Source organism: Euleptes europaea, chromosome 8 (genome assembly GCF_029931775.1).
Source record: "Euleptes europaea isolate rEulEur1 chromosome 8, rEulEur1.hap1, whole genome shotgun sequence".
Lineage (NCBI taxonomy): Eukaryota > Metazoa > Chordata > Lepidosauria > Squamata > Sphaerodactylidae > Euleptes > Euleptes europaea.
Genome location: NC_079319.1, coordinates 95,264,565 through 95,276,745, shown reverse-complemented (window position 1 = coordinate 95,276,745; position 12,181 = coordinate 95,264,565). Strand labels below are relative to the sequence as shown.

Genomic DNA, 12,181 nt, shown 5'->3' with positions numbered 1-12,181 from the left:
AGTGAGAACGAACCATCACAGACCTACCACCACAGAATGTTAGTCTCACCCAATGCTTGTCCAATTGCAAAAGTAACATCTTTGGCCTAGGGTTGCCAACCTCCAGGCAGTGGCTGGAGAGCTGCTGGGATCACAGTTGATCTCTAGGCGATAAAGAGCAGTTCATCTGGAGAAAATGGTTGCTTTGGAAGGCGAACTGCTACTTATTTAAATAAAACAATTACAACTCACTTTCTACTAAATTTATTACCTGAAGTGTCTGTTACAAAGACTGGCATATTAGAAATTTATTGGAACTTACTTCTGAGTGAACATGGGTAGAGGATTGGACTGCAAGGATATAACACGGAAACAGAGAACCACATATACACTCAACTTGCAGAGACAAAATCAATCTGACTCCCTCCATAAATAACAAACAGGAGTCTTGTGGCTCCTTAAATAACAAGCTTTTTGGACTACAGCCACTTCTTCAAATATGATGGCCTTTTATGCACGGTCTGTTTCCGCTGGATCTGCTGCTGTCTAACTGCACAGTATTTGCAGTCGAATTCTCAAAACACTATGCACAGGGCCTTTACCCCCCCCCCCAAGACATTCCAGGAGTACTTTGTGATCAATTATGCATCCCCAGAGAAAACGCGGAGTTTCTGAACTACATATGAGTCCCTCCCGCTGAAAACACTGCTTTGTAATTGGCTGTAGTGTATTTTTTGAAATACGTCACCAGCCCCTGCAAGCCCTTTCATTTGATCTGAACCGAAAGACCATTTTACATCCAAAGGGGAGAAGGGTCTGGACAACCCCCCTCCCCAACTAATTTGTTTCTGGCTATCTCAATGCAGGGGTCATAAGAACATAAAAAACACTCTCACAGTCATTTGTGACAATTTCATTGATCCATCAGTAGTCTAGCACTCACAAAAAAAAAGGTCTGTCATGCGTATAAGAGGACACGTATTAGGAAAGGGTGGCAAATCAGCCAGGCTCCATTCCATTCTGCCAAGAACTGAAACTGACCCATGCTCACTGTGAAGCTTACCAAATAAGCAGCTGCATAGGTCATTTGATTATTTCAGCATTCTCTCAGCTGTTTGATCTGAAACTGACCACACTTGCTGTGAAACTGACTAAATAAGCAGCCTCTTGGTATTCCAGCATTATTCGCTTGCTAGTACATTCAAAAATGGCTTTGAGAGAAGCAGTTGGATGAGGGAGACACACATGTGGGAGGGAGAAGCGAGAATGGGCGTGGGGAGAAAAACCCAAAGTGACAAGTATGCACAGGACCGGCTTTCGATTTTGGACCAGGGCAGACTTTAAACTCAGGGTAAAATCTGCCTTAGGCAGATGATGAGAGGGAGGGCATCTTGGCCATCTTCTGGTCACTAGGGGTGTGGAGGGAGGAGGTAGTTGTGAATTTCCTGCATTGTGCAGGGGGTTGGACTTGATGGCCTTGGTGGTCCCTTCCAACTCTATGATTCTATGATTCTAACAGCATCCTGAAAATGTAGGGGAAACGCGAGGAGAGAGACAACTCCTGAACGTTGTAAAATACATGCATAATTAAAACAAAGCCCTGAAATAGTTGAAGGGGGTGACTGTAATGGGAAAAACCTGTGCATAAAATGCCTATGAGATATTTACTATGCTTATGTAGGAAGTTTGGGGAAAACAAACAACAGGGTCAAGAGACAAGGAAATTCACATTAAGATAAAACTATGAAAATTCTGATATACCCTGGACTGGTCTTTAAAAAAAGCACTTCCCTGTTGTCTCAGTAGATTTGGCATTGTCTTTGTTGGTGTTGTCGGCTTTGTGACCACCTCACCCTAAGCATTGTTATTCCAACCTAAAACCCAACTTCTGTTGAAATCTGCATGCTATGCACAACTGCTCCACCTTTTGCTTAAATGGAGGAAGCATTAATAGTGGGTTATGATTATTAGCTGCAACCAAGAGTATGTGCACACATTTCTGTGCAAGACTCGAGGCTCATGGAGATGTATAATGTATCTCAACTGATAACGTATATCAACAGATGAATCAAACGATGGTGGGCAAATGGTCCCTTTCGCACTAGAATACTAGGTATGTATTTCTGTCTCCCAAGAAAAAATTCATGTACACATAGTTCCATTCTGAATCCTCTGTGTGCATGTGTGCTGTCAAGTCACAGCTGATTTATGATGACCCTGAAGGGTTTTCAAAGCAAGAGGCGTTCAGAGGTGGTTTGCCATTACCTGCCTCTGCAGGTATTCCTTGGAGGTCTCCCATCCAAATCCATGCCAGGGTTCAGGCTGAGAGTGTGTGACTGCCCCAAGGTCACCAAGCAAGTTTCCAAGGGGGGATTCGAATCTGGGTCTTCCAGGTCCTAGTTCAACACCTTAACCACTACATAACACTAGCTCTGAATTTTAAAACGCAGTAAGTCAAATCAATTTCAATGGAAGGTACTTTCATATAATATGATTGGAGATGGGCCATGGCTCAACGGTAGAACATCTTTGCATGTAGAAGGTCCCATGTTTAATCCCCAGCATGCCCAGTTTTAAAAAAGGACCAGACAGTAGGGGACATGAAAGATCTCTTCCTGAAATCCTGAAGAGCCACTGCCAGTCAGAATAGACAATACTGATTCTGATGGATCAATGGCCTGATTCAGTATAAGGCAGCTTCATGAGTTCATGTGTGATGAAGATCAGCGAGCAAGTATCAGAGATGTGATTTCATAGTAGCACAAATCAACTTTCCCAATAAGTTATTTATTTATTTATTTATTTAAAACATTGTTATGCTGCCTTTCTACTTGATCATTGTCCCCAAGTCTGCACACATAAAAAACATTAAAACATTTGATCGATTAAAACAACATTTAAAATTATAAAATAATTCAATAAAAACACACAAATAAACAACACCAAAACTGGCAGAAGAGATTGTGGATGGAATTCCAACATTTTAATGCCAAGATCAAAAAGGCCCTTTCTCAGGTTGCCACCTGTATGTCAACTGAAGATGACAGGTGGGCAGCAGGGTGGGCAGTACACTGTATGCACTTCTAACGCAGCAGAGTCCCAGACAGGGCAATGAGCCAGGGGGACAGAGCCCCAATAGATGGCAGCAACCCCCTTCCCCACCTGCCAAGCCTAGGCTGATGCATCACGGAGTAGCCGGGGAAATAGCTGGCAGCAGGGCCGGATCTATATTTTTTTAAGGGGGCAAAAGTACAAAAGGATGCCCCCATATATTATATACCTAGTGATTATATTCATGTGAGCATTAAGGAGACGTTTCGAGGATCCGTTTCAAGGGGAGAAGGCCAAAGCGGTCCTCCTACAACTCCGTCAAGGATCCTAATCAGTCCGAGAGTTTGCGGATGAGTTCCAAAGACTAATAAAATAGTGGATTAGACTGAAGCTACCCGGGTGCATTACTTCAGAGCAGCGTTGCACCCTGAGATTCTAAACTGGGCATACATGCAGCGGGACCCAGCCACCTTGGAAGAGTTGATTTTACTGTCGGAGGAAGTGGAAAACCGCCGCCACTTTATTTCCCTTGCCCAACGACAGGCCAGGGAGAAGGGAAGCCAGAAAAACCCTCCCAAACCTGCCGCTCCTCAGGCCCCGCGGAGGCCGGCTCTACCTCTGCAAGACCAAGCGTTGCGGTTTCAAAGGGGAGCCTGCCTCATTTGCGGTGCCATGGGTCATTTTGCTGCCACTTGTCTGTCACGTCCGGGACTGCCGAGTCCCACTCCCCAGCCAGAGGGGACTCCTCGCAGGAGAGGACGCACTCGGGGGAGAGGCACCGCAGCCGAGCAGAGCATCGCTCTGAGACGAAAAGCGCCCCCAGCTCTACATGCCGGAGCTTTCGCCAGCGGACCCATCGGGGTCCAGGATTACAGTTACTACTCCTGGGGAGAATAGCTCCGCTGCTTCAGAGGAGGGTGACCACTGGAACTCCCCAGCCCTTAACTTGGAATCTCCCCTCGAACAGCCAGAAAACGGACTGGGTCTGCGGTAGAGGGAGCGATACCACAGACCTCCGCAGGTGTTCCTGCGAAACCCAAGGCTCCTTTCATGGTGAGTGAAGTAGAAGAGACTGTGTATGTAGATGTGATATTACAACATTATAGAAAAGGTCCTCAATAACAAGTTAAAGCCTTAATAGACTCCGGATGTGCCCGCTCGTTAATTAACGAAACCACCTTTAAGGGCTCCAAGTGAACTCAGTCCCTTTGCCAGCACCTGTTCAATTTGCCCAAATGGATGGCAGTGATTTCAGGGGGGGCAGTCGACCGTCACACTGACGGAGTAGCAATGGGAATTGGCCACCATTGGGAACAAATCAACTTTACTATTGTGCCCAATGTTCGATATGCTGTGGTGTTAGGAGCAAATTGGCTCAAAGGACACAGTCCCACCATAGATTGGGAAGCTGAGACTTTAACGTTCAATAGTCCGCTATGTGAGTTACACTGATATGAAGTGGCCGTTAAAACCGTAATCAAACCAACTCCTGCCCTGGCCTCGGTCACCTCCAGTCTGACCCAATTGCCACCCGACTATCAGGAATTTGCAGACGTATTTAATGTGCAGGAGTATGATGTGTTACCCCCCCACCGCCGGATGGACTGTGCTATTGAAGTGGTGGGGGATGGAAAACTGCCAAAGAGTAAGATCTACCCAATGAATCGTATGGAAAGGACGGTGCTCCGCAAATTCTTAGACAAGAACTTGGCTCGCGGTTTCATCCAACCCTCCACCGCGCCCTATTCGGCACCGGCTTTCTTCGTGCGTAAGAAAACAGGAGATTTGCGTTTGTGTATTGACTTTCGAAAACTCAATGCTGTTACTCAAACAAATGCTTATCCCATCCCCCTCATTTCTGATCTCTTGGGACAATTGAAGGAGGGACACATTTTCACCAAATTGGACTTAGTCGAGGCTTATTACAGAGTCAGAATCCAGGAGGGAGATGAATCTCTGACAGCCTTTTCCAGTTCCTTTGGGATGTTCGAATTTATGGTGATGCCTTTTGGATTAAAAGGTACCCCGGGGGTCTTCATGCAACTCATTAATGAGATCCTCCATGATCTACTGTTCAAAGGAGTGGTGGTTTATTTAGATGACATTCTCATTTACTCTAAAACCATGGATGAGCATGTTGCCTTGGTTCGAGAGGTGCTGCAATGTCTCAGAGACAATCAGCTCTATGCTAAAGTGTCTAAGTTCGAGTTCCATAGGAAGCAATTGACTTTCCTAGGATATATTATCTCACACCAGGGACTGACTATGGATCCTGAAAAGGTGCAAGCGGTGCTCGATTGGGAACCACCCTCTACACGTAAATAGGTCCAAAGATTTCTCGGGTTCGCAAATTTTTACAGGGCGTTCCACATTTCACTCAGATTGCGCTACCCATCACGAACCTCCTTAAAACTACGGGAAAGGGGAATACAGCCACCTTACCCAACGCCTGGGTGGAGTGGACCCCCCAGTGTCAAGCCGCCTTCGATAGTCTTAAGCAGCTTTTTACCTCCGAGCCTGTTTTGCAGCACCCAGACTGCAATCAAGCATGTAGACGCTTCCGACGTAGCGACGGGGGGTGCACTCCTGCAGCGGGGGGAGGATAGGCACCTGCATCCATGCACTTATTTTTCTAAAAAGTTCACTCAATCCAAACTCAATTGGTCCATTTGGGAAAAGGAAGCCGTTGCGGTAAATCATGCCCTGACAGTGTGGAGGCAGTTTTTAGAAGGTTCCAAGGTGCCTTTTGAAGTGTGGTCCGATCACAAAAACCTAGAGGCCCTAACGGGGGCTCACAAGCTCTCCGCGAAGCACGTGCGCTGGGCGGACTTCTTTGCCCAGTTTTGATTTGTCCTGAAATATGTACCAGGGAAGCAAAACCTTCTGGCTGACGCTTTATCCAGACTTCCCCAATATCCCACCAAGGTTGATCGGCCCACGGAGTCGCTCTTCACCCCTGCCCAATGAGGTCTATTGCCCATTTTGGCCGTACAAACCCGTTCTCAGACCTGATCCCCACCGCCGTCGCTTTCGATGGGAGGGGAAGCACCACGCCCGGCTGAGTTGGCAGCGCTGCCCGTCTCGCTTCCTCCTCCCCCTGAGCAACTGACAGCCACGGTTCCCGAGGTGTGGTGATCCAAGCGCCCCGTTCAGCCACTACCTGAACCTGTGTTGGCTCCATCCTTGGTCAAGCTGCCCGCCGGCACAACTCCGGAGGGGGTGGAAGGACTGACTGATTCCTTTAAGGAGACTCTTCTTCGCAGTTATCAAGCGGAACTTTCCTCGCAGACCCTTCCAGCTACTCTAATTAATCATGGGGAGTTTTGGTACAGAGATTCTAAATTGTATGTTCCGGAAGTGTTGTGGGGGGAGGTTTTGGGTTTGGTTCATGGCGCCAAGATTGCCGGACATTTTGGATTTCTCAAGACATTGCATTTGCTATGGAGACAGTTTTGGTGGGCGGGCATGTGGTCAGATGTGGACTCCTTCATCCGCAGCTGACCCTTATGTGCAGCAGCCAAACGATCTCAGGGCTAGCCGCCCTGACTTTTGCAACCATTAGAGACTCCCTCAAAACCGTGGGAAGTAATTGCAATGGACATCATGACGGACCTACCCCCTAGTGGGGGAAAGACAGTTCTTTGGGTGATTACTGATCTATTTTTGAAACAGGTGCATCTTGTCCCGAGTAGGTATCCCTTCCGCCCTGAAATTGGCCCACCTTTTTGTGTCACATGTCTTCCGTCTCCATTCCTTTCCACGCAAAATAGTGACGGACAGGGGTTCAAATTTCGTGGCCAAATTTTGGAAGGCTCTTCTCAAATTCATCGGAGTGGAACAAGGACTGTCTAGTGCCTTCCATCGCCAAACGGATGGTCAAACTGAATGGGTGTCGGAATGCTATTTACACTGTTATGTTAATTACCATCAAGATGATTGGGTAGACCTGTTGCCTTTTGCTGAATATGCTTATAATAATGCGGTTCACCAATCCACAGGGTTCAGCCCTTTCCAGGTTGTCCGTGGTAAAGAGTTTGGCCCCGCTGGTCATGTTGATGATTCTGAGGAGGAGGGGGGAGCTGACATGGCCGGATGGGTACATTCAATTCAAACAACCTGGCCATGGCTAGTTAAAAATTTGGAGCGAGCCAAACGGTGTTACAAGGCTCAGGCTGACAAACATCGCTCCCCCGGTAAGGAATGCAAAGTGGGGGATCTCATCTACCTGTCCACCAAGAACCTACGATCCACCCGCCCGTGCGATAAACTCAGTGCCAAGTATGTGGGTCCGTTCCCCATTTCCCGGATTATTAATCCAGTGGCTGTGGAACTCTCCTTGCCCAAGTCTCTACGAAGAATTCATCCTGTGTTCCATGTCAGTCTTTTAAAACCGTATGTTCCTTCCCAAAAATGGCATCCTGAGCCACAACCCGAAGTGCCGGAAATGGTGGGGGGGGGGGGAGGAGCATTGTGAAGTAGCTAAAATACTGGATTCTCGCATTCGCTATGGTTCCCTTCAGTACCTGGTCCGCTGGAAACATTTTAGTCCTGCCCAGGATGAATGGGTGCATGGCTGTGATGTCTCTGCCCCCCCCCCCGCTTAGTACAAGAATTCCATGCCACCTACCCTCACAAACCCACAGTGGGAGGGTGAAGGGGGGTCTTTAGGGGGGCAGAATGTCAGGAGCAGGCCATGAGGATGGTATGCGGTAGTGCGATTGTGCTGCTTCCAGGTGCTGTTGTGGTATTCTGTCCAAGGCCAGTCTATGCCCCGTGTTTAGTCTTCATAGATTCCCATACTGTGGGAATCGCCAAGTACTCCTTCCTGCCTCTTGGAGGGGGTGTGTGGCCTGGGTAACCGGTTATCTCCTTTTGCTCTTCCATATATGCTGTGTTTTTTGCCTTTGACCCTTACTAGTGTCCTTTTGAATATGGCTTCTGAAACCTGTCGATTCTACCCAATAAAACTGCTTTTGTGGATTGGTTGTCTGCTGAAGTCTGTTTAAGGGGGCTGCAGGACTAGAGCTTACATACTGTCTATTCAGACTGGCAGCAGCTCTGCGGATCTCAGGCAGAGGTCTTTACCTGATCCTTTAATTGAAGATGTCAGGGATTGAACCTGGGACTTCCTGCATGCCAAGCAACCGCTAAGCCACTTAGCCACAGCCCCTCCTCTAGCACTGATTTACCACCCCTATTTAGACCTTGGCCATACCCTAACACTGCTGCTACGAGAGGAGCCTGCTCCACTCAGAAATCTTCCTTTTGCAGTGATATAGGAAGGGGCAGCAGCCTTGAAGCACTGGTGGAACTCTGGTGCGGAGACTAGGGTGCTCAAGAGCCAGATGTGTCAGCACTTGTCCTATGACAATCCCATAAGCAACATCCACAGACAAGTAGTCCAAAAGAGAGTTGATTTATTGGAAGATCCACAGGTTTACAGCAGCTAAGAGTCAAGATGGCACTAATGGGAACTAAAAGCCTGGTGCAGGGCATATATGAAAGGTCATAGAACAAATCAAAAGCATTGGATGCTATGATAACCCCCCTCCCCTTGAGGCAAGGTTTTCCCAGAGTCCAGAGTCAAAACACATAGTTGGCAGTTGTTCCAGCCGACCTTGGCCAGCACCTGGAGTAAGCACAACATCCTCTGTCAGCCCATGCCTGGCATTTCCTGCACAGGCTAGGCCTGACAAGATGTTAGTACAGAGCCAACCTCTGGATGAGCTGCTCAGCTGCCTGCAGAGGGCTCAACAAATAGGGCCAGGCTGATGGTGGTGCATTAGCATTGCACTTATTTATTTGTCATCTGCTTTTCTCCCTTGTTGGGACTCAAAGCCGCTTAGAACATCCTTCTCCCCTCCACCATTCTCTCATAACAAAAACCCTGTGACATAGGCCAGGCTGAGCCTTTGCAATGGGTCCAAGGTTACTCTGCGAGCTTCCAGTGAGGTGCCGTGTGTGTGCGGGGAATGACGCTGAAGAACAACTGTTGGAAGGAGCTTCCTCAGGTTGAGCCTGAGGCGGTTCCCTGCCAAATCTGCCCTTGGCAAAACTGACATCATTGAAACCAATAGGAATTGGCAGCCACCAGCAGACCCCATTAAAGGATGATATTCCTTGGAGGTCTCCCATCCAAATACTAGCCAGTGTCGGGGCTAAGAATGTGCGACTGTCCCAAGGTCACCCAGCAAGCTTCCATGGCCTGAGTGGGGATTTGTACCTGGGTCTGACACCTTAACCACTATACCATGCTGGCACCACGCCCCTCCCCATTCTGCTGTCCGGGACACATCCCCAGCCAGCAGGCAAGGCATAGACAGGCAACGAAAGTCAAAGACAACAGGCCATATACCAGCACTCACCTGGATCAGGACAGGACAAACAAGCCCAAAGACCAGCTCTCACCTTGTCTCTATTAGCCTATACAAGGTGCACACCCTGCCTGCTACCGCAAGCTTATATTAGTTATTTTTGGCACCAAAACCATAGAACCAGCACCAGACTTTCTAAAGGTCTGGAGGCAATTCTTTCTCTAGGAGATTCTGATATAAATGGAAGCCACTCTAGAGGTACCGGTTTTAAAGTTCATTTCCAGCCTTAGCTCTACTTTGATCAGGGAATTATAGGAACATGCTGTAGAGAACATCTTAACAAGAAGGGGCCTGCAACATGAATTGCTCTTAGAGGACATAAAGACCAAGAGTCAGATCACATCAAGGTATGCAGTAAGTGACGGCATAACGTGACTAAGTGTACGCCAGCATTTTTCTAGATTTACAAGCAATTCTGCAATTTAACTATTAACATTTACAACTTGAAATATATTTCCTGACTCTTTGCATCAATAAAAAAAGAAAACAAAAGAAATAAAAATATAAATATATATCACTATTAAATCGTAAGAGCACCAAACAGCATATTTAGGTAAAACATTTTCACAGAAGCAGATCCTGAACTGGTGTAAATTAATGTCTCTCTATTGACATCATGGGATAAATGTTAATTTTCTTTGCTGCTGGTTCACCAAAGAATTCCTTAATGCCACTGGATTTTTACCTGGTTAAAGACCAAGAAAAAAAAATCTAATTGCAGATTTTATTGTTGTTACGTAAATCAGATTACTTTCCCTCTCATTGTTAGTGAAGCTGCTGAATTGCAGTCTATAATTATCGCACTGGAAGGGGCTATTTGTCAGAACGCCGTGATAAGAGACAGCCTTGGTAATGGAACGGCCATGCCATTTTGAGTTGTGCATCGCAGGGGACTTGAGAATAAGAAGTGATGGAGGGGAATCTTACCTTGCCAACATACTGATAGTCAGTCCCTGTGTACTCCTCTAAGAGGAAGAATTGATTCCACATCCAGCTTCTTTTGGAACGACTGAGCTCTTTCCCGTTGTTTCTAGATAGATCCAGCACCTTTGAATTTTCTGGAAAGCCATTAGTCCTTTTGGATAACGGAGTGGAGGAGCTTTGATGGGGGTGACCAATCCAGATGAGGAGCCAGAAGCAATGGTAAGTTTTCATCCTGGCAGTACAAAGCAAGGCTGAAGTGACGGCTTCTTTCTTCACCTTAATGCAAACTAATTTTCTGCAGTGAAGCCAATCTCATTTCTCCATATTCCCTTCCTTAACGTTCTTTGCTTAGGTCTCTGTAGATCTCTGAAATGAAAAAAGAAAGAAAGAAATGACAATTTATCAAGAGTTTACAGAGCTACTTAGCATGTATTGTAGCAGCAAATATGACAAAAAGGTATACATAATTGCCACCAAAAATAATAATAAATTCTACGAGGGTCTCCGTTCTGGAATGCTGCGTGTGGCCCTTCACATAAAGTGAATGCAACATCTATCATGAGTGGGAGGAATAACAGCATTTCTATTTAATTTTACTCTTTATTCCACTTACTTAAAATACTAGTTTGGGCAACTTGATTTTTTTTTTAACTTTACAATATTTGTATTGTGGGTGATTCTGCTTATTATGTTGAAAGCATTTGTTGTTTTTAACTCAAGCATTTTTCATGGTAATTACAGACCGCATGCCATAAATACAGGCTAAGTTTGCCAACCTCCAGGCTGGATATCTCCTGGGATTACAAGTGATCTCCAGGCGATAGAGATCAGTTCACCTGGAGAAAATGGCCACTTTGGAAGGTGGACTCTAAGTCAGGGGTGTCAAACTCATTTGTGAGGAGGGCCAGATATAAACGTCTCTTGATCAGGCCGAAGATGCGTAATAAATAAATAAATAAATAAATACATACATACATACATACATACATAAAATAAAATGCCAGGTACTGCAGATACAAATTGGGAGTGCCAGGCCCAAGGGGCCCTCGCTGTGCCTGGGAAGCTACCGGGGGGGAAATGGCAGGGAGGGTGCGCGAGTCCCAAGAGGCCTCACTGTGCCTGAAAAGGGGGGGAGGGGGGAGATGACTGGGCAAGAGAAACTGGGTTTCCAGCCACAGCCTGAGAAAACTGGAGGCCAGGTCTACTCATTGGCTTGCAACCAATGGATAGACTTGGCCTCCAGATGGAGACTCCCCCCACCATGGAGACCAGGTCTACCCATTGGTTTCTAGGGGCCCCCATAGAAAAATTACTTGCAAAATTACCAGGAAAACTAGCATACTGATCAAGAATTCCACTCTTCATCCGGACACACACAGAAAACTATGCAAGACAGAAGCACAACCACCACGATTATATGGACTACCTAAAATTCATAAGGATGCTGTCCCAGTCCGACCCTTCGTGAGCGCCATTGGTTCCCCAACATATGAATTAGCTAGATATTTGACCACCCTCCTACAGGACCACATTGGAAAAACCACTTCTTACATCAAAGACTCAACTCACTTCATCAACAAAATCAGTCCGTTGAGACTCAATCCACAGGATATATTAGTCAGTTTTGATGTTGTATCCCTCTTTACCAAGGTTCCAGTAAAAGACACAATCTCATTGATTAACCAGATTTTTCCAGAAGATATAACAGCCTTATTTCACCATTGTCTGACAACAAGTTATTTCCTATGGGATAAAGAATTTTACAAACAGATTGATGGAGTAGCTATGGGAAGTCCACTCAGTCCAGTAATAGCAAACTTTTACATGGAATATTTTGAAAAGACAGCATTAGA

General features: G+C 46.4%; 1 protein-coding gene across 1 annotated transcript in view; it reads right to left on the bottom strand.

Annotated features, from left to right (window-relative positions):
* Positions 1-10,568, bottom strand: part of LOC130481511 (cadherin-6) — a 139,733-nt gene extending 129,165 nt beyond the window's left edge. The window contains exon 1 of the mRNA XM_056854198.1: positions 10,332-10,568. Within this exon, the coding sequence (XP_056710176.1) occupies positions 10,332-10,559 (228 nt within the window). The 5' untranslated portion in view covers positions 10,560-10,568. The remainder of the gene's footprint in view (positions 1-10,331) is intronic.
* Positions 10,569-12,181: the final 1,613 nt, after the last annotated feature.